This window comes from Mustela nivalis (assembly GCF_964662115.1).
Source record: "Mustela nivalis genome assembly, chromosome: 14".
Taxonomy (NCBI): Eukaryota; Metazoa; Chordata; class Mammalia; order Carnivora; family Mustelidae; genus Mustela; species Mustela nivalis.
In genome coordinates this window covers 63063599-63087103 of record NC_139033.1, presented here as the reverse complement: position 1 = coordinate 63087103, position 23505 = coordinate 63063599, and the positions used below count along the sequence as shown (strand labels likewise).

Sequence of the window (23505 nt, the reverse complement as noted above, 5' to 3'; positions counted from 1 at the left end):
TTTTATTTATTTTTTTGACAGACAGAAATCACAAGTAGGCAGAGAGGCAGGGGGGAGGTAGGCTCCCCGCTGAGCAGAGACCCCCCCCCCCAAGATGGGGCTCAATCCCAGGACCCTGGAATCATGACCTGAGCTGAAGGCAGAGGCTTTAACCCACTGAGCCACCCAGGCACCCCTTTATTGATCTTCTGAAAGCCTCTGTGAGATGAGTCGATGAGGAAGCTCAGTTTTGTAGGGGTCAGATTTGTACAGGCTGAGAAGTAAAAAACCTGGGATAAGGACAGTATACTTTTCTGTAATGAGTACTCTTGTACATAGGGTCTCCTAAATCTCTATCATTTCTATTCCACCTTCATCATTTTGCCATATCTAAGTCAACTCCTTACTATCATCTTAAATATATACATTGTTAATATATTACAAATATAAATTAATATATTGCTATATAAATTAATATATTATATTAATATTAATATATAATATATTATTATATTATATTAATATATTAATATCTAAAAATCAAATATATTAAAGTAATACAAATATATTAAATTTATATATATTTAAGTTCAATTCAGATTTTTACATAGCATAATATATGCAACAGTATCACTGGTTTGACATGTTAGATTTTTATAATGCATATTAAATTTTGTAAATAATTTCAGAAAAGTCCACTCTGTATCCACCTTGCACACCATCAGCTGCTTCCATGATGAGGTAGGGCACACTTTCTGAGAAAGGGGAAAAAGAGTACAGGAAATGCTTTCTATCAAGAGGAAATGCCTTACATCAAAAAGGAATGAAAAAAGGGAGGAAAATGAAGATTTGTGTGTACCTCATTGGAAGGGTAAAACAAATAGTCCTTCAGGCTGTGCAGATCAAGGAATATTTGATAGAGAATCACAGAAATTGTTACAGAAATAATTACTTTGGAATAAGGGGATTTGGATTTTTCAACTGCAAGGCTAGAGTTCTGCCATCCATGGGTACCTGATACACAAATCAGAGAGCCATGAAAATGGTAACAGAGCTGTTCTCACACCCAGGCAGTCGGTCCCTGCTGGGGGCCCCTCCTCTGGAAGGCTCTGCCCCAGCTCTAGGTGCACTGTCTTCCTCCTTGTGCACATCAGAGCCCCTCTAGATCACATACAACACCCTCAGCTGAGACTCTGGAGTTCTGTGCTCTTGGGGCTTGGATGCAGCTCTTCTTCTGCATCTGTCTTCCCACTTAGACTGCACAGCTGATGTATGCAGACTTTGGCGTAACCAACAAAGTGCTGTTAGCAGATGCTTACATACGGAGCTTGGACCAGGGTGTCCACAACTGTGCATGCAAGGCTCTGCGTGGTGTATCATGGAGCTGTGACTGGGAAGAGAAGGGGGGAACCTAGTCATGCAAGTATGAGGAGCAGGCTTGATTACCCCAGAGTCAGAGAACTGAACAAAAGGGAGAAGTGATTCTCAGCCAACAGAAGGGTCAGTTCAAGGGCAGCAGGTACAGCGAGTCCCATCGTTGCACATTATTTGTCAGTTCCTGATAGGAACAGAATTAGCTGGAGCTGAACAAGTATTATGAAGAAGATTATTTAAATGAACAATCATGGACTAGGGGAAGGGCTGCAGTGTGCAACCAGTACAGAAGACTAGATTCTAGATGTCACCTCTGTGACACTGGTGATACAGACCCAGTTGGCACAGGGTGGGGTACAGAAGAACAGTAAAAGTAGAGGAAAGAAGATGATAATAAGGGACCTGAATGGGATGAATCCAGAAAAACTTCCTTATGTGCATTTGGTTAAGATCTTCCCCAACTCATTAGAAAGAAGGAAATGGAGGTTTGTGTAGAAACCACCTGGAGTACTGTTGCTTGGGTTTCGATCAGATACCTATAGATCGAACAAACTCTGTCTTTCAGGTATTATGCAAGACACTGGTGTATACATAGAATTGTATGAAGATCCATTCCTAAGGAGATCAAGTTGGGGAAGAGATTTCAGATGGAAAAGAATTAAGAAAGAGAAGATGGGGAGTTATTCATTTAGGAAGTGTGCTAGGGAGGGCACGCGAGATACATAAGGTTTTGGTCAGTTAGGGGTATGTTTGAACTTAGCTTGAGTTTATAGGGAGATGAGCAAAATTTTTTGGTTCTTGCTATATGCCAGTTTCTGTTCTTAAGTCTTTAAATACATCATCTCTGGCCTAGGCAGCAGTCATGTGACCACCAAAGGGTTAGCGGGCTGGAGAAGATGGAGGGGCAGAATGATTCCAGGGGTTGGTGAAGGTTCCAGAAATTTGTGTTCAATTGCTTCAACTTATACTGGGGATGGATGGCATTTCGGTATGAAGAATTTAACTTTAAAGATTTGACAATTCCAGAATGAACACCTGTGATAGAGTATTAAGATCTTCCCCGAAGGTCATTTAAAAGTGCATGTGTTATTTTGGCTGTCTAGGCATATTTTAGGTGTGGCCTTATTCAGAAGCAGGGTTATGAAGAGGATCACCACAAATCCCCTCCTGTCTTTAAGGATGTGAAATGAAGCCTGATAGGTTTTTTTTTTTTTTCCCTGTTTTGTTTTAGGTTTCTGCTGACAGAATAAAAAAAGATGATTTAATCTCATTATTTAGAATTCAGAAGATAAATTTTCAAACAAAATCATTTGGCTGCCTGTACTATGGTTGGGAATTGTGGCTGGCTGTGACAGTGTTTCTCCCTTTTTAGGTGAAAAAAAAAATTCAATCCTGATTAGGTTCCTCTTTCATTGGGTAAAGATTTGTAACGGGGCCATATGAGGGAAGCAATTTGCAATCATGTCCAGAAGATCTTAACTGGCATTTGTAAATAACTACCTTGTAGACTTCTGGTTAGAGGCATCTGGAAAAAGAGACACAGATTTTAGCCCACCTGGCTTGTTTGCCTGTGTGCAGGGATAGGGCAATCTTCATTCAGATATTGCGAAAGTCAGTGGGCCATATAGCCAGAATCTTCGGTGAAGCTGATTGTTCATGCATGGCAAAACTCCCTTTCAATGATTGAAATCAATTTTTCCCAATGCCTCAAAGCGGAAATCATTCTGAAGCTTTTGAAAGCAATTTTTCATTTTATTTCTTTGCAAACTGACACGTGCCTCTGTTTGCTCTGTAACAGGACAGCCGACGTAAAGCTCTTTGCAGCTCCAACTTGCTCTCTCTGCCTCTTCCACCCGAGATCCCGCAATTCTCCTTAAAGTTGTGAGACCCAAGCCCCAAGATGGCATTCTAAATAGGGGTTGTGCAGCAGAGTGATAAAAATGGTGTGGACCTATGTTGTAACTACAGAGATTTTTTTCCCCAGTATTGGTACTGACTCGATTGTTCTGATTCCTATGTCGATTTGGTTGCTTGGAAGATTGTAAGACGGAGCAAATGGGTTTTAAAGACTTTTTCTTTTCTACATAGGTGGGTCACCTATTCAAAACCACATTTTCCCATTTAAATCATTTTCTGACTAATATGTTGTATCTGATCTCTCAAGTGTAAGCAAAATGTGTTTTTTCTTTTAGTGATATCTAGTAAGTTCACTGCATTTCTGAAAACAAAGCATTCATTGCTAATAGCTTCTCCTCATCTCTCCCCAGCTTCCCTAGCTGGGTATTGGCTTCTAAGAAAGGATTGTGTGTGTGTGTGTGTGTGTGTGTGTGTGTTCAAAATAAGAGGAAAGTCCATTGTGCTGTACAGTGAGTTTCCAAACGACAAATTTTGCCTTGCAAGTGATAGTTGTAAAGTATTTTGTATTCTTAAATTTATTACCACTTACAATTCATATTTTGTGACTTTGCTGTTAATCCTGGAAATTCAGTTACAGCCTTAAGTTTGAATCCCATTGCAATCACTTCCTGAAGCCTACAAAAGGGTATGAAAATGCTCAGGAAGTATTTCATGGCCAGCATGAGGTGGAGTGGAGAGTTGGTGGGGAAGGGGTAGTTGGGAGGAGAGGTCCAGATGGAGTGTCTCCCTGACCAGAAGTCATGCAGATGATGCCTTTACCCCTTGTTTTTATAATATTCAGGAGATGGGCAGACTGACCAGTAGTTCTTCTAAACTGCTACCTTGGTTCTCGGGGAGTGTCTCTTGAGACAAATTTCTTGAACATATTCTATGGGCTAGGCACTGTGCCTGAGACCTCATAGGTAAACTATAGTGATAGACTAATGACTAAAAGCTATTTCATATTTGGATGCTTTCTGTCATTTGGTTTTTTAAATGTTTGAATTTTCAAAAACATTACTATCACTTGCATATGCTGACTTTGTTGTTGAAAATCAGTACTGGCTTTATAATTTTGTCTTGACCTCCAGGCTTAAAAAGCTTTATTTAGGACTGCAATACAGAAGAGATCATGGGTCAGATTCACAGAATCACTGGGATTTAAATATCCTGTATTCCTATTTCCTCACTTTCCAAAGATGAACTAGAGTCCTAGAGAGATTTGTTGATAAATATGAAGAGTTGTATTTTTATGTATTAATTCATTTTTCAAATTCAAATTTAATTAACATACAGTATTATATTAGTTTCAGGTGTATGGTATTATGATTCAACACTTCCATACATTTCTCAGTGTTCATCTGAGTGTACTCTCAAAGCATCTGGATAGCTCCATCAGTTAAGTACCCAACTTGATCTCAGCTCTGGTATCAGATCTCAGCTTTGTGAGTTCAAACCACTCATTGGTCTCCTTGCTGGTTGTGGAGCCTACTTAAAAAAAAAAAAAAAAAAAGTGTACTTTTAATTTCCTTAACCTGTTTCCACCTTCTACCACCCTTTTGGCAACCACCATTTTGTTTTGTATTTAAAAGTCTGGCTTGTTTGTTTGTGTGTCTCTTTTTTTATTGTTCATTTATTTTGTCTTTTAAATTCCACATATAAGTGAAATCATACAGCATGTGTCATTTAGAGATGTATTTTTAACTGTACTCATATCAGAATTTTTCATAAAAAATTTAATTTGGGTTTTTTTTTTTTTACAGTATTTAAGTATCTGATACTTGACAGGTATGGAGATTGAAGATGACTTCGTAGAACAAAAGATTGCACAGCAGCTAAGAGCAAAGAACTTATTCCTTCCCAATGCACTAGCTACTTTTAGCTCCCCTCCAGATGAGATCTTGACATCTACCTGAGCTTGAATCTGCCCAATTTGTTCCTTCAACATGGAGCTGTTAGATAAGTTTTTATCTTAAGCCACAACCATTAAATAAGTATTCACAGAGATTTGCCTGTGAGCCACAAAAAACCAAAAACAAACAAACAAACAAACAAAAACCCAAGCAAACAGACATGATTCCTACTCACAGGAGCAGATGAATGCAGGTGAGATAGAGAATAACACAACTTTCAATTATTACTATTATACGATGGCATAATGAAAGCCAGGTTGAATAGTATAGGTAATAAATAAAGAGGACATACCTGAGTTGCTTCTGAGATCAGAAGCTGGTTTGTGTCTACTAAACACATGACGGTTGCTGTCTTGGTTTCCCCATTCAGGCTACTTATCCTGTTGAGAAATGAAGATTGAAAAGATCAGTGGCTTCATTTTATGCTGATACCTTGAAAGAGAGAGCGTGGGATATGTGGCATTAAAAAAAAAATGTGGATGGGCATCTTTAGGATCAGTTAGAATGGCTGCAGTAGAGAATCCAAGAAAACGTCTCTCACTACCTTCACAACATACAAGTGATATTTGTTTGCATGTGTGCCTAGTTACAGCAAGAGCTGTCTATGGAGCTGTGGTCGTTCGTGGACAGGGTTAAGGAGAAGAGTGTATGTTAGGAAGCTAAGTCACACTGGGAGAGGAGATGGGTCAAGATAGGGTTCTGAGGTTTACTGGTCACAATCCCGGATTTGGGATGAAAAAGTGACTCTTTTGTTCAGTGTTCAAGTTGGGGGTTTGCCCTGCAAGAGAGAGTCAACTGCTGACTTTACTTGAATGTATTTGGAAAGAGAAGCACTTAAACGAGCCATGAACGGGAGAAGAATGCCAGGTTTTCTCGAACCATCGCCAAAGCCCAACAATTTCTCAGAATTTTCAGAGGTGCCAGAGGGGTGTTTGCATTTCAATGGAAAAGTTCTGAAAGCTCTGGAAACTATTCCCAGTTTTACTTTTTCATTAAAGGCAAAAACCATTACTGTGAATAAGGGACAGAAGCACTTGCTAGGGCTTTGTTGAGAGTTAAGAAAAGGGACCTCTGGGAAATTTTAATTGTTCAGTCCCTTGCCACAAAGCTGAGACAAAGGGGATCAAGTCGTAATGGCAAATAGGAAAGTACTGTTCGCTTTCATACAAAAGTACCCAGAGTCTGGAGCCCAATGTCTGGAGCCACTTTTCACTAGCCTGGCTCTGAAATAAAGGCAGAACTTTCTAGGTTTAAAGAGATGTAGTAGCAACAGCATTGCAGTAACACAAGGATTCCCTTCATAAGCACAGTCATCATAAGTATTTAATCTCTCACACACTGCAAATATCTGGTTAGTTAGCTTAGAGATTGTAGTCCTCATGAAGACACTCTTCCAGAAAAAGAATAATACTATTTCCAGTTGCAATTTGGAAGGATTTTAAGTAGACTTATAGTAACACTGGAAAGCAGAAAAATGCAGGGTAGCAAATCAAAGGACTTTAGGTCTAATTCTACCACAGCAAGACTGAAGGCAGCACGTCAATAGAAATGTAATGCAAGCCACATAGGTAATTAAAGTTTTCTAGTAGCTACATTAAAAAACTAAAAACAAATGGGTGAACTTAATTCTAATGAATTCTATTTAATCTGATATATGTAAAATGTTATCACTTCAAAATGAAATCGATATAAAAAGTTAGTAATAAAACACATAACAATTTTTCCTTATTTTGTTAGGTATTCTATAGTTATAGGCTTTCTCCACTTGGATGCTAAATTTTCATTAAAAATCCTCAACTGGTGGGGTGTCTGGGTGTCTCAGTCAGTTAAGCATCTGCCTTCGGCTCAGGTCCTGATCCCATGGTTCTGGGATCTAGCCCTACATTGGGCTCCCTGCTCAGAGGGAAGCCTGCTTCTCCCTCTCCCATTCCCCCTGCTTGTGTTCCCCTCTCTTGCTGTCTCTCTCTCCGTCAAATAAATAAAATCTTTAAAAAAAAATACTCAGTTGGTGTTCAGATGTCATGAAATTTACGATCGAAAGAGTGGATTCACAAATATACTGTAACAACGTCTAAGAACTGAATGGAGTGACACTTTCTAGTTTTAAGCTAATTAAAATTAAATAAAATTGAAAATTCAATTTTTCTGATTTTCTTGCTCCATTTCAGGTAATCAATGAGCAGCACGTGGCTAAGTGGCTACTGTATTAAACAGGGCAGCTCTAAAATGTTGCTAGAGATTTGGTTTTGTTTTCCTATTATGCTGTAATCTTTTGTTTGTTTGTTTCAGATATGAGCTTATTTTTTTAAGGTTTTATTTATTTCAAATATGAGCTTATCAAGTGAATTTTTGGAAGTGACTGATTATACCTTTTTTATGTAGAGTTATTTTGGGGGCAATACAAATGTTGTATGAGCTTTGACCTGTCTTTTGCCATAAGGCTTTGTTTCTCCATTTAAGATTGTGTGCATATCTTGCTAGAATTTTTCAAAACCCTGAGCCAGCTTGGCCCGTGGGGCACAAGAAGCCACTTGCTGGTGGGGCTTGGGGGTGGGAGAGGAAGCTGAGGAGATAAACCAGGGTCTGAAGGAGGAACATTTTCCCTCCATGTTCAGAAATGTGAACATTATCTTTCAGGTAATAGGACCACATATTTTCTGACTATTAAACTGATGATTCTTTATTATAAAAAATTAACAGCATTTAGATTAGCCTGCAAAGATAATAAAAACCATCTATAATTCCACCACCCAGAGATAGCTACTGGTAGCACTGAACATAGTTCTTTTTTGACATAAAAATTTATTCAAACAATGACTGCTTTCTAGAAGATTCTATAGCTCTTCAGGAGGTCTCTCCTGACAGCTAGTAGGGAAATGTTGCTCAATAATGAACAAAATCTCAGTCTTCAAAGGACTTGCTTTCTGTTGCAATATTCAGTCTTTGCCGAGTTTAAGTTGCTGTCAGGGCTGGTTTAAATAGTTCCTTTCGGTTGACCTAGACTCTGGAGTTCAAAGCTCAGTCTTCTGGCTCCTTTCCCTTCTTCCCTTCAAGGTGACAATTGAGTGTGTAAAGCAAATTGTGCATCCTTCTGGCAGAGCGCCTGGGCTCTGGGACAGAGGGGCTGCTGTGATCTACTACTGACTGGTGTCTGCAAGATGGCCTCTCCCTCTGGTCTCTTGCCGTGATGTGTTGGTACCCACTGCTGGAGTCCCTGGTCCTTGCCAGTTAAGTCTGTATCTCTTAAGGGTCTCTTCCTCTGGAATCTTGCATTCCCCGCATCCTCCCAGAACCGTTGTGGCCCCTCAGTGGGCTCATGGAAACCTCTAGATTTCCTCCAGGCATCACACCAGCCACAGGGAGCCAGACGTACTCCCTCAGACACACCTGAGTACCTTCCTACAAGTGCTGCCTGACCTCACTGTCACTCCTGCCTTGCAGGAAATTGCTACCAGAAGGGTATTTCTGGGAACCCTACCGCCTCCTCACGGTTTGCCCAGGTCACTGTGACTCCAGTCCTATCCTAGGTTTCCAGGTCCAGGTGACTTACTTCTTGCTTCTTTTACCTCTATTTCCTCTTGTTCCCTTGGGCAAGAAGGAGTGACCATTGTTCCTCTATGTTGGGAGTTCTTAAAGTGTAACTCACAGATCACTGGGGTCCTGGAGATGTTTTCAGGGGGTCAGTGAGATCAAAGCAATCTTCATAAATATATGAAAAATGATTTCCCCTTTTCAGTCTGACATTTGCACTGAGGATGCAAAGGCAATGTGGGTAAGACTGCTGGCTCCTTAGCTGATCAAGGCAGGAGGAGCTCTGTGTTCTACTTGGAGTCATTGTATTTGTGACACCATACAGTAAACACACACACACACACACACACACACACACACACACACACATACACGCACACTCACCTCCCAAGAGACAGAAAAAAAGTTCAAACAAAAATAACCTGTTAAGTTCACTTAGGAAAGTCTTTGATAAAGTAAAAATTTATATATTAAATCTCAACTTGGTACTCTGTGTGGCTAACTAGGAAGTAAAAATAAAGTACTTTCTGATTTATACTGAAATATGGCAATTATTTTGAAGAAAAGCTGGGAGCTGAATTAGCAGTTTTGTCCATGGAACTCCTATTTTTCCCTAAACGAAAAGCTGATAAACTATGATACTATGATAAGCTGTGATAATTAGAAAAATTGGGATGAATCAGAGTTGAATTTTTGGTGGACATTTTCTCGAAAAAAGAACGAGGTGAGACTGTCATTTCATAACATTGAAAGCATTTGTTGCCCATAATAACATTGGAGCTTTCAACCAAAAAGTAGAAGTTTGGAAAACTTGTATCAACCACTATGAGCTTGACAGATTCCCAATATATTTTTTTAAATTTAATCCAATATTTACAGATTTTTCTGAATGGGATTTGTGGTGATGGTAACTGATGTGATTTTTGACATTATATAACAGAATATGTCAACATTTGGAAAATTTACATAACTCTGTGAATTAATAATCTCCAAATGATCAAGACGTGATTTTTAAAATAATGCATGGGTAAAAGATCCATTCGGAATTCAAGAATAATAAATAGACTCTAAGGTAGTAGTATGGATGAATGTTCATATATATGGTTTCAGATTCCATATTGTAGGTAACATTTAAGAAAGTATTAATTGTCAAGTTTTGGTTAGTATCAAAGAAAAATATTCACAACTACCTAAAAAGTTATTAAAATACTTTTTCCTTTTCCAGCTCTGTGTCTGTGTGAGGCTGGATTTTTCCCCCCTATACTTTAAACCAGAATAATGTACCACAAGAGGCTGTATGGAGAAGTGGTTATAAAAATCTAGTTGCCTTCAAAAAGAAAAAAAAAATCTAGTTGCCTTCATTAAGCCAAACATTAAATAGATTTGCAAAAATATAAATAATGTCCCTCTTCTTGCTCATTGTTTTGGGGTTTGAAGATAGGTTTTTCTTTTCTTTACTTTTTAAAAAATTCCATTTATTTATTTATTTATTTATTTATTTATTTATTTATTTGTAAGAGAGAGAGAGAGAGCATGAGCAGGGGTGGGGGAAGAGGGAGAAGTAGGCTCCCCGCTGAGCAGGGGGCCTGATGCAGGGCTCCATTCCAAGGACCCTGAGATCATGACCTGAGCTGCAGGCAGATGCTTAACTGACCGAGTCACCCAGACACCACAGAAAATAGGTTTTCCATAAAAATATGTAATTGTGAGGTAGGTTTATTACTATCTTAGGTGTATTAATAAATAAATATTTTTAAAATTTCCCAGCTTTAATTTCTAATATTTGGACTGCTATAGCAAAATCATCATCGGCGGAGTGGCTTACACAACATATATCTATGGATCTTTGGAGAAGATCCAAGATCAAAATGGCAGTAGATTCTGGTGAGTCTGGGGGGGGCTCCATTCCTGGCCTGTAGATGGCCCTCTTCTTGCTGTATCCCTAAATGGCAGAGAAGTTCTCACATCTTTTCCCATTTTCATGAGACCATTAAGCCCATCATGAGAGCCCTCTCCTCATGACCTAATCTAATTACCCCAAGTCCCCACTTCCAAATACCATCACACTGGGGATTAGGGCTTCAGCATATGGATTTTGGGGGAGCACAAACATTCAGTTTGTGACATATAGTAATTATCAATATATGTAATCTACATAAGCAAATATCTGTCAATAGTTAAAATAGTAGATATTATTAGGGTCCTGGGGCACCTTGGTTGGGCATCTGCCTTTGACTCAGGTCATGATCCCACGGTCCTGGGATTGAGCCCCATATTGGGCTCTCTGCTCATTGGGGAGCCTGCTTCTCCCTCTCCCTCTGCTGTTTCTCTGCCTACTTGTGTTCTCTCTTTCTCTCTGTCAAAAAAAAAAAAAAATCCTAAGAAGAAATAATTAGAGTCCTAAATAATTTTAAAGAGTTGTGAAGGGGTCAACTCTATCCCCAACCAAGTAACTGAAGGCTCAAGCTGACTATAGACAAGTCACTCCTCAGAAATGCAAGACAAAAACTCTGACCATGTTTCAAAACATTACTCCAGCAATACACATATTATTAAGCATACAGTATTTAAAAATTGAAATCCTAATGAGTATATTTATTTATAATTTGATTTGTCCCACTTGGTTGTCCTGAGCATAGTTTCACGTCAGGAAATACTCCTCTAAAATGTGATTTGTGGAGGTTGTATTTATTGTGTCTCCTGCCATCAGCAAGGTTTAGTCAGAGGAATGATGTTTATGTTCTAAGAAGGTAACTCGAATGACAATACTGAGAGAAGCTGCTAGAAATCCAGGGCAGGAGTCTCCGTGAAGTAGACGCAGTGGTCCCTGAGAAAGTGCTGACTTTGGGATTGTGTTGGGGAGGGAGTGGTTGTACATTAGGGTGAACCACTGAATGAGAGGCAAAAAAAGAGAAAGGACCTCTCATGGGCTTCTCTAGCATAGAGACAGAAAGACATTTATTAAAGTTACATGGCAACGTTCAGTAGGTAACAGTGCATTTTCATTCCTTTTTTTTTTTTTTTAAATAGTCAGCCTCCTAGTAACTGTTTACCATTAAATTAAACCATTAAATTTACAAACCTGGCGATTCACAGACCTGTACCGCTGGGAAAAAAATATATTAAATGTTTATAAAAAATAAAAAAAATTAAAATTAAAAAAAAATGTCGGGTTTACATTTAAATGCCTTCATTTGTATTTACACATGGTTTCTTTCCACAAAGGATTGGAGAGTAGCTACAGTCACAAGCATTACAAAAACACTACTACTACTATTACTACTACTGCTACTAATACAGTAGGTAAGCAGATTTTGCAACTCAGTTTTATTTTGAATTCTAATATCTTGTAGCTATTGTCCAAGAAAATTAAAAAACACATCACAAAATATTGAATTTTCTTTCATCATTTTCAATGTAAGGATGATTGTAGTTATTTCATGTTCATAGTGCCAAAAATTTATGGTTTTAATCTTTTTTTTAATAAAAATTTTATAAAATCTCTACCTATTAGAAATGTCAGGAATAGATAGTTCAGGATAGGCATTTCGGTTGTTTATAATAAAACATTTTCATAACTTTTCTCAATGATAATATTTCAATGATGTAAAACTAATTTTAACTTAAAAAATTTATTTGCCAGAAAAATGACCTCAGATTTTAAAATATTTAAAATTGTGTTTTTAGCTTTTAGGAGTATAATTATTTTATATGTAAGATGATCTAACAATCATTATTAGTAAAAATCTTTAGTTTTACTATAAAAAGTCATGGTCAAAAAATCAGCTTAGGCATTTATTGTTTCATTTGCTTGTTCATTCACTCATTCTTCAAATGTTCAATGATTCCTAAGTTATATTTCAGATTCTGGGCTAAATATTTATTATACAAAAATGACAATATCTTTCTTTAAGGACCTTGAAAGGAATATGGAAATCAAACAAAATGAAACAACTAGTAAGGAAGGCTGTAAATACTAAAACACAGGTATTTTGGTTTTCTTGGTATTTAGGATTGTCCCAATCAAACTGGGATTTGAAAGAAGTAGAAATCATAGTTCTCACTTTAAGAGGGATTATTCTGGAGGTAGACTGAATTACTGTTCACTGGTATCTAGTACCCTTTTTGTGGAAGCCTTATGCCCCTCACACCACCTCGTTGAATTCAGACTTGCAGTGATATCTTATTGTGGTTGTCTTTAACATATCTCTGATAACTAGTGATGATAAGCACTTCTTGGCCATTTTTAATTGGTTAGCTTGTCTTTGTATTATTAATAAAGGAAAGATAGTAAGAGTTCTTTATCTATCTTGAATACCAATCATTTGTTAGATAGATGTTCTGTAAATATTTTCTTCTAATTCCTGGCTTACCTCTTTATTGTCTTAGCAATGTCTTTGGATGAGAAGATTTTTAAAAAATGTAAAATCTACCTTATCTTTTTTTCTTCCATGGCTATTTACTTCCTATGAAATCTAAGAAACTTTTGCCTACCCTCAAGTCAGAAAGATATTCTCCCATACTTCCATTAAGTGTTTTATGGTTTTAGCTTTTATGCCTAAGTTTATGATCCATCTCAAATTAATTTTTATACATAATTTGAGGTAGAAGCCAAGGTTAATTTCTTTCCATGTGGCTATCTAGTTCCTCTAGCAACATTTGTTGAAAAGAATTTTCCCATTGGAGTGTTTTGTTGAATTTGTTTGTAATCAGAAGATCATATAGGAGTGGGTCTATATCATTGTGTTTCATTGATTTATCAAATCTTATGCCACTACTTCATTGTCTTGATTATGTAGCTTTATAAGTCCTCAGGGAGTATATTTCCTTTAAATTCATTTTTTTAGATAGGTTAGGTCTTTTGCATTTTCATATAAATTTAATAAACTGGAACTCCTGGGTGGCTCAGTCGGTTAAGTGGCCAACTAGATTTTGGCTCAGGTCATGACCTCAGGGTCATGGGATTGAGTCCTGTGTCAGGCTCTGTGCTCAGTGGGGAGTCTGCTTCAGGATTCTCTCTCTTCATCTCCCGCTGCCCCTCCCCTGCTTGTGTGTGTGTGCTCTTTCTCTCTCTAAAATAAAAATAAATAAATGTTAAAAAAATAAATTTAGGAAACAGCTTTTTAACTTTCATGGAAAACCCAGACGGATTTTGAATGGGATTGGTTTCAATCTATAGATCAATATGAGAAGAACTGACCTATTTATTATATTGGCTCTTCAAATTTATAACCTTATGTTTAAGTCTTTATTTCTTTTTTCAGCCAAATATTGCAGTTCTCACTGTAAAATTTTTGCACATTTTTGTGAAATTTGTTCTTTAGTTTCAGGGTTTAACATCATTATAAACAGAATTTTAAAAGTTTCATTTTTCTAGTTGTTTGCAGCTAGTATTAAAACATGCAATTGATTTTTGTATATTAAACTTTTACCTTGCAATGGTAAATTTACATATTAATTCCAGTAGTTGTTTTATAAATACCTTGGGATTTTCTACATATATCATCATGCCATATGCAAAAAGAGACAGTTTTTATTCTTTCTTTGTAATATTTAAGCTTTCCATTTCTTTTTTTTTTTGGTCTTAATACGACAGCTGGGAACTCCAGTATAATGTTAAATAGAGACAATGAGAATGAACATTTTTACCTGTTCTCCATCTTTGGAGAAAAACATTTGATACTAGTTTGTGATATTTAGTTTCAGTTTCTAGTTTGCTGAGAATTAAAAAAAATCATAAAAGTGTTGAATTTTATCAAATAAATTTTCTGCATCTACTGACATGATCAATTCTCATCCAGATTTTCTGACAATTATCAGTTCTCTGCCATAGGGTTGGTTTATCCTTTCCTACCTTTCTTTCCAAAGTGACCTTTAGGCTCTGGGCAGTGAACACAGCATCACAGCCTCTAGAAGGAAGTGCTTGCATCAGGGACTTCCTCTACAGCTGACCATTTCTGGTTGCTGATACCTGTCATTCTGGCATCTTCTGAGATGCATTACCTCACAGTGTCTCTGTGTTTTGGTCCACCCCTGGGAGTTGTTCTCACCCCTGTGGGCCCCTTTATGTTAGCTGCCTGCTTGTTGCCTTTCCTTGTTCCTCTGGGAGACAGAGGGCACAGGGTACTGTGACAGCTTTCGTGCTGTTCCCTAGAGATTAGGGAACTGTCTCAGGTTCTCTTTCGCTAATCTGCTTGCTCACCTACAATTCTTTCTGGCTCTTTTGTAACTCCGGTAATTTCTAAATAATTGTTTAAGAAAGTATATAGATAAAGCGGGTGGGGCATTGTTGTTATTAAACCTGCTTGCCAACTTCTTTATGGAACTAGCATGAGATTAAATCATTTGGATTGTTCTTTGATAAAAGACATTCCCCATGAATGCAGAATATCAGAAAAGAATGTTTTCTTTTAATACCACTGTGATTTCTCTATGATTAAGTAAGCCACAGATCTTAAAACAAGAGTCCCTTATTTTAAGATTTCATTTTTGCAAAGTCTTTTTAGAGCTGAAGGAAAACTTAGGGATAACTGAATCCCCCTTCTGATTTTCCATAGAAGAAAACTGAGATCCAGTGGAGGAAATGACTTGCCCTAAATTAGATAGAAGTTAGATTTGGTCTGGTCTCCCATTTCTGAGTTTTTCTAATTCATTGCAGTCTTCTCTCTCTACAGACAACTGCCAAATAAATCTTCAGGGAGCATTACTTTGAACTTGTCATTCTCCTACTTAAAAATTCTCAGTGCCTCTCTATGGACTGCTAATTAATTAAAGCGCTGACTCCTAAACCCAGCAGTAGTTCCCTAATCTAGCCCCTCAAACTACCTTTCTTCTCCTCCAGATCCCACTCACACACCAGCTAATCTGGAATATTCTCTGTTACCAAAAACCACTCTCTGCTTCCTCTTTTTGTTTGTTTGTTTTAAATAAAGATTTTTATTTATTTATTTGACAGACAAAGATCACAAGTAGGCAGGGAGGCAGGCAGAGAGAGGAGGAAGCAGGCTCCCTGCTGAGCAGAGAACCCAACGTGGGGCTCGATCCCAGGACCCTGGGATCATGACCTGAGCCAAAGGCAGAGGCTTTAACCCACTGAGCCACCCAGGCGACTCTCTGCTTCCTTTTATTTTTTATTTTATTTATTTTTTATTTCTTTTCAGCGTAACAGTATTCATTGTTTTTGCACCACACCCTGTGCTCCATGCAATATGTGCCCTCTCTAATACCCACCACCTGGTTCCCCCAGCCTCTCAGCCCCCGCCCCTTCAAAACCCTCAGGTTGTTTTTCAGACACACCATTGCCCATACTCTTTGCTCTTTGCCTTGAAAAATCTTTTCTATTCCTCCACTGTAGTAGGAGCCTAGTTCAAGCTTAAAAATTCAGCTTGAATGCCACTCCTTTAATATATTATTTCTGAGTTTCTCCACTCATGGATGTGATTTCTCATTCTTTCATATTATCATAAAAAGTTCTTTAATGTTATTGTATTAAATTTATCATATTCTGAGTTTTAAAAAATTTGCATTTTCTCTTCTGAATTATACAATCCTTGGTATAGAATCTTATTCATATGCCTATCTGCTACAGAGTTTGCCTGTACAAAGGGGGAGCTAAATAAATATTTTAAAATTAAATTAAATATAATGGGAAAATATAAAAAAATAAATCAGTGCAAACAGAGCTAGAATAATATAAATTACACTTAAGAGAATTTAGTAGCTTTATTTTCTCTGAATTTGTGCCACTAATTATTCAGAAAAAAATGGATGGTTCATTTATTGAAAGAGAATCTTAAATTCAATTTTAGCATGCAATTTCAGGGAATATGAATAGGCTTTTAAATATTCCTATTAATAATGAAAGACTATTGTTATCTTTTATAGAATTATTTTAGTTTGGTCTGACTTACAGATTAGAGAACACACTAGACATCTAGGATTGCCTCTGTTAGCTTCTCTAACTCTTGAACCAAATGTAGCTATAGCTCCATGATGAAGGTGATCTGCTTCTCATGAGGTCATTTCCTTCAGCAAAGTTGAGAGCTTGGAGGCCATGAGAGATAGGTGAAGGTTGCACTTTGTCCTGATTTTCTCCACTATCTTTCCTCCCCAACTGCCTACTTTGCTTACTACAGGACGTTCCAGACACAGAAGAAACAGCCATGCATAGACTGTCTAACCAGCTCCCAAATAATATGAGGTCAAATCCCCACAATAAAACTCTTATTGTGTTGTATATCACTCCTATGGTCTGCTTGTTGATCAAATTCTGACTGCTACAAAATTTGGTACTAAGGAATAAAAACAGTACCTTAAGGATTGGTTCTCTAAATTATCTGAAATTGCTTCTTTTAATCAATTAGATTTAAAAGCAGTAATAACACTATTTACAGTCATAAGAGGAGCACTAGTAGTTCATCACATCCAGTGGCAAACATTTAATTAAGTTTTCCTCTGTAATAAAGTGCTCATAGAAGGTATGGCTTTAGGTGATCAAGTATTTGCTACCAGATTAGTGGGATTAAGGAGTATAATAGGATTGTTTGGTTGCTTCTAAATAGGTGGAGAGCTGGGGGAAAGAAAATGATAAAATCCATGCTTTAAATTTTTCAGTACAAGATCTACATAAGGAACTTGAAGGTCTCTGTGAGTGCTCCCCATCCTTCCAACCCTTATATTCTGTAGGTACAGGGCTGAGGTTCCTGAAATCAAACCCAAATTCTAATCCTGTAGGTATCTGAGTTACGATATAAAATAAATTCCCAATTTCACCGGATCTCTTGGTTAAATAAAGGACTGATTGAGAAAGAGAGGGATTTTAAATATTGGAATGGAGAACTATGGGCATATGCTCATAAAGTTGGGGATCTTGAATCCTGCTGATCTCGAATCCTTGTTCTCTGCCAGTACATGCAGTCCTTATCTTCCTACCTGAGACATTTTTTTTTTTCAATTTATAGCTCCAGATATCTGGGAACATGTATAGAAATGGATCATAGGGTGTAGGATCAGGGTGAAAGGTATAAAAAGTTAGATCTAGCTGAAACAGTTCAATAGCGGATGACTGGAAGTAGTAATGAGAAGATGGCTGCTCTTTCCATAATGGGAGTGATGGTATGGGGTCATTGAGTCATCAGGTGACGGGTTGGTGCTCCTGGGGACTGATACGGTGTCATATTAGCATCAGGAATCAGTTGGGAATGGACTAGGATAGTGTTTTCTACTGTTGGCAGGTTTGGTACTCAGTGGCTCTAGCCAGATCTGCTGGGGTGAAGGGATGTACATGTTTCTGAGACCTTATAAAACAGAACTTCCATTTCTGCCACAATGGTTGCTTTTTTCATAAGCCCATTGAGCCCCTTGCTTACAAGCCAGGTTAGCAGCTGCTTCTGCCCGCATCTGATTTTCATCTTCCACTTAACGGATTTGTGGTTCCCATAGGACACCTGCATCAAGGAAGATGGAGACTTCCGGGTGGCAAGTGACTGACACAGGTACACATTTCTCCAAGGCTAGAGCTTGCCCTGCTGGGTTCCAGTTTGTCCTGTTCTCACCCACTCCACATGCACTTATCTTTCCCAAATGCTTGCCTTGTCTAGCACCGCACATGTAAACACCAGCCACACACTAACTCTTTAATGATTTCACACGATCACATAAAACAAAACCCCTATTTAAAAATCCCTCTTTCTATTCCACTCTTAGTGGTTCTTCTTTTATGATCAAACTCTAACTGATAAAGTCTAGGGGATCTGTCCTAGAGAGCAAGAGTCAGAGACAAGAAGAGTGAAGCAGAGAAGAAGAGAGAGAGCAGATTGAAGAATTCATTACCTAGCTGATTGCCATTAAAGGTGATTTATAGCATGATATTGAGGGACTGTCACAACTTCTGGAGCAACAACAAGAACAACAAAACCCCAGCATCTCAAGAAAGAGAAGAATTTATCTGCCAGTTCCTATTTTTTATTGGCCAGAAGTTCACCCAGTGGGATGTTGAAGCTCCCATAAGCTGTTAATCGGGAAGTCCTGGAGAAAGGCACAAGAGACCATGAGTGCATGCCTAAGGTAAGGGGCTGTCTGTGTGAGTCTGTGAAGTTAGCTGGAGTCCATTCAAAGCGGGTTGCTTCTGTGGTAGCTGAATAGAAGATGGGTAAGGCCGAGAAGGTCTGAAGTGGTGTCTGTGAAGTTTCTGATACTGTCCACCCCTTTACCACCCTCATCCAGTTCTGCCTACCATTATCTCCTCTCACTCTACAATATCAGCCTCCACTTTTGTGAAAACAAGCTATGCTCACTTTCTTCCCAAGTGGGAAATTATAAATCCAGTCAGGTAGAGTTTCCTTAAAACTGAAATTTCTAAAAGAATAAAATAAGAAGTTTCCCTCTTGTTGCAGCTTCTCTCAAGATCATCATAGATACTCGTCACTGGCCACCTCCTTCATGCATTCTAAATTTCCTCACTCTCATCTGGTACATTTGCTTGTTCGGAGTGCTTGTCAGGTGTCACCTGAAACATTTCATTGCTCGTTGGACTGTGGTTGCTGCAACTGTTAATTTACTTTTCTCACTGAGAATGAAAGCACCAGGAGACATTCAAAGAATCCTCTGAGTTCTAGGCTTCTGTCTTCCTGCCCTCATCAGGTTGTAGCATCTTTAGTTTCTTATGGAGATCAGAGTCAAACTCTCTGGCCGGTGACTTTTTTCTTTGCCGTTTCTCCCAATGGCTTGAGGGGTTCAAAGTGTTCAGAAAGTTAATGGGAGTTTATTGTTTTTCCTACTTGAAAATTTCCCCTCCAGGAATGTGGAAATTGAAGCCAGCAGAGTTTGTTTCCAGGGATAGGAAGCACAAATTTTGCAAGTCATCCACTGTGAGTAATGGCGAGGGGGACCAATTCTTCTTCCACCATGTATTCGAGAGCCTTGTATTTCAGTTATTGGGACACAGCACTGCCATTTGGTGCACGTGCTACATCCTGAAGGTCAGCACCCCAAAGAAGGAAGTGTTCTCAAGCTGGTGCATTAGCTGGGTCTCTCACAGGCTACTCCATTTTTCTCTGGTTATTTCTGGGTAAAACAATACATGGTCAGTCTAGAGGATTCCATGGTTGTGTACACATTGTCATACTTAATTTGCATAAAATAAGCTCCCTGATTGGAGGCAGTTCTTGATAGGACCCATATCACTAGATCAGTATTTCTGAGTGTCCCAGATAGCGGTGCCAATGATGATGCTAAAGGCAAACCAACATTTGGAGAAGATGTAGATCCCAGTAGAGCAAGCTGCTGCTCCCTCCATAGTGGAAGAGGTCCAATGCAACCATCTGATGCCAAGTAGCTGTCTGGTCTCTGCTGCAAACATGGGGCATTCAGTAGGAGAAGTAACTAGATCGATTTTGGTAATGGGGAGTCATGCTGTTGGGCCCAGGCATTGCTTTCATCCTTGTTACCATCATCACTTTGCTAGTGGGCCCTCTGTATCTGCATCGAAGAGGTAGAGCCAAGAAGCAAGCTGGTGATCACCCTGCATGATGGCATTGTGGAGACCCTCTTTGGGGTGGATAACCTGAGACTCAAAGATCTGCATGCATTGCTTGTGCCCATTCCCACAAGTCCCGCCATTTACATATCTCCCCCACAGATCTTATTTACCTTGGTCTTTCAATCTTATTTTTTATAGGCTTTTTTTTGTGAACAAAGCCAAACCATGGGTTTCTACCCAGGGACCCATGCATGTCTACCTCTCAGGCTATTCCTTCCATGTAAAGTGGATAAACAAATGCATTTTCTTGCAGCTTTGTTATCTGTGAGAAATTCCCTTTACCTCTGTCCTTTAGAACCACCCCTGAGGGGCTGTCATGGAGCCACAGTGTATTCTTGCCTAAAACTCAACCCAAATTAACCCATCTGTGACTCAAACCTAGGTTATTTTCTCCTTTCTGAGTTGCTCAGAAAGAACCCGCCTTCAGACCATAGGTGTGGGCTGAAGAAGAGGAATTCATGCAATCGAGGCAGTTGACATGGGAATATGGGCTACTTATTCATGATCTATTTATGTGATTTACTCATACCTTCTAGAACTGCTGGCTCTGAGCCTAAATATAACTTCTATGTTATACAATGGATTGTTGTTGTGCACATCTGGTATTATAAATTTGTGGATCTGGTAGTACTCCACTCTTCACAGGAAGGTCCAGTTACAAAGACACCTGGTGTCCCATGGTCAAGTAGAGCTTCTGTTAGGTAACAATAACTATTTTTTAAGTAGAGACCACTCTTATACTGTTGAAGGCATGTCTGCTCCAGAACCCAAGAAGTATGTGTTGAAACAATCCTGTTGGGACTTGTCAGTAAGCTTACACAGCATCTTTATCTATCATAGGAACATCTGGTACCATCAGGCATGCTGGGTCATATGACCAGGGGGCAGAGAAACTTGTACCTTAGCCTGGGCTTGCTTCAGAGTCCTCTTTTGATCTCAGCCCCAGATGAAATGGTAGTCTTCTGAGTGGCTCCCAACATGAGTTAGACAAGATTCCCAATCACAGTATTTGCTGTCTCCAAAATTCAAAGAGGCCCTCCAAGAATGAGGTGTCTTTCTTGAAAGACTTGTTTCAAGTCTTTTTTGAACAACTTGTCATTTAGCATAAAGGGAATGCCCCACATCTCTCAGACTGCCATATCCCTAAAATCTTCACTGATGTAGCAGACTTCTAAATTTCTATGGGGTCTAGGGTGCCTGGGTGGCTCAGTTAGTTAAAGCCTCTGCCTTCAGCTCAGGTCATGATCCCAGGGTCCTGGGATTGAGCCTCACATCGGGCTCTCTGCTCAGCTGGGAGCCTGTTTCCCCCTCTTTCTCTCTGCCTACTTATGATCTCTGTCAAATAAATAAATAAAATCTTTTAAATTTCTGTGGGGTTTAACTCCCACTCAGAGCACACAGGCATCTTCTTAGGACATTAGGGGAACTTCCCTGTTCTATAGGGCAAACTGACCTGCTGTTATCAGTTTAGGGAGTGAATGTGATGATTTGTAGAATGTCAAGCTAGTCCAAGTCCCTATGGACCATATTATGACAAACGACAACAGAATTAACATAGCCCTGGAGCAAGGCAGTGTGTATTCGATCTCTTCTGTGTAAGGGTGATCTGTGTTTGATCTTTTCTACTGAAGGAGAAGAACGTTTTCACTAGACCAAAATCCACAAACTGGATGTCAGAAACCGTGTTATTTTGTTGCAGCAAAGACACCAAGTATGATCAGCTATCACTTGGTTCAGATTACAGTTATCCCTTGAATAAGGATGCAATGAAAAGTATCACCTTTGCATCCTTTAAGTCTTGGAAGACTAGTCTAAAACTATTACCAGGATGTGGTATTACCTCTGAGTTAGCCTCTTGGCTGGGACAGGAAGCAGTTTCAGGGGATTATGCTTGTCTTTTCCTATCATGATGGCTCTTATTCCACAGCTAAGTGGACCAATGCGAGAATTATGCCACTTCTAATTATATCTATTCTGATTACAAAATCAGAGACAGTGTAGGTCTGTGAACCTATTAGACTCACTAAAAAACAGACATATGTTGGAATTTCATTTACCATTGGGTCTCTGTATGCCTCAATCTAACTGGAGGACACAATGGTGTTTTGCATCCCAAGGTGTCAGTGTCAGTTCAGACTCTATCTTACAGACCTAGAAAAGTTTAGGTATTTCTTCAATGCACAATTACCCTAACATAGAGAGTAAGTCCTTTTAAAAAAAGAATGCTGAATATCTACCATATATTCTTGTAATAGTTTTACAAAGTTCTCCCTTGGAAGAATAGGATCTTTACAACCATCTGTCTATAAACCAACATAAGTCTAGAAACTATGAGCACCCATGATTTTCCTCTGAGGACATTTTCACCATTTGTTTGATGTTTGATGACACAAACTGAGCAATGTCTAGATCAGTTGTCCGGATATTTCACCCCTAGATACAAATGACCTATTACCCATTGCCACAGACTCTGTAGACCATGCCCTCTGACCACCACTCCAGCCTTCTTGCCCATTATGGAATCATAGCTACCTTGTCTCAGAAAGCGAAGTACATATATGGCTGTATCATTCTGAAAACTCACTTTTGGTCAAGATAGAGGTCCCTTTTTAATTCTCCCCAGTTTTTTCTGCTATGGAACAAATGATAGAAGGTCTTGCCTTCTGTCACATGTAATGCGGTCTTTAAGAATTTAGTCATAAAGTAACTTCTTTATAATCCTTTTCAGTCTGGCAGGTGCCAATGTCTTATGACAGAGGAAGATTGAAACTCAGAGCTTTGTGCATTCAGATGGTCAACATGAGGCTGCTGAGTGTTGACTTGGTAATGAGTGTTGCTTGGTAATGAAGAATAAGTGAGAAATATGACAGACATTTTCTGACCCAAAGAATCTTCTCATTTTCCAGAGAGAACATGTACCTTTGGAAAAGTAACTACAAAAGACTGAACCTGACCTGGAGGTCAGGAAAGTCTTTTCTGAAGACTGATGAGATCTTAGATTGGTCCCTATTGTTCAGGTACTAGTGCCTTCACAGAGGCTCCAAGGTAGGGAAAAGAGTAGCTTATCTGCAGAGATAAAGTTTAGCCTGGTTAGGGCATAGAGCTAATGGAAAGAAAGGGGCTGAAGATGAATAAAGTCACAGATTTTTAGTTTATTTATTTCGATATTGTAGCTGTGGAGCCCACTATTTTAAACTATTATCTTATTAAAAGGAATCAACACTTGGAAGCTTGAAATTCAATTAGATGTACATTCATTGAGCAAGACATGGT

At 38.7% G+C, this 23505-nt stretch overlaps 1 protein-coding gene across 10 annotated transcripts in view; it reads left to right on the top strand.

Moving 5' to 3' along the window:
* Positions 1-23505, top strand: part of LOC309847950 (uncharacterized protein) — a 75411-nt gene that overhangs the window by 23695 nt on the left and 28211 nt on the right. For 4 of the 10 annotated variants that reach the window (XR_014302738.1, XM_082698882.1, XM_082698881.1 and 1 more), the window contains exons 2-3: positions 18135-18187; positions 18441-18758. The exons of 3 other annotated variants lie outside the window; for them this stretch is intronic. Coding sequence is in view for 5 of the 7 variants with exons in the window: in XM_082698882.1 (XP_082555008.1) it covers positions 18750-18758 (9 nt within the window). In the remaining 2 variants the exon portion in view is untranslated. The remainder of the gene's footprint in view (positions 1-18134; positions 18188-18440; positions 18759-23505) is intronic. 3 more of the 10 variants (XM_082698885.1, XM_082698884.1, XM_082698886.1) reach the window with 3 other exon arrangements.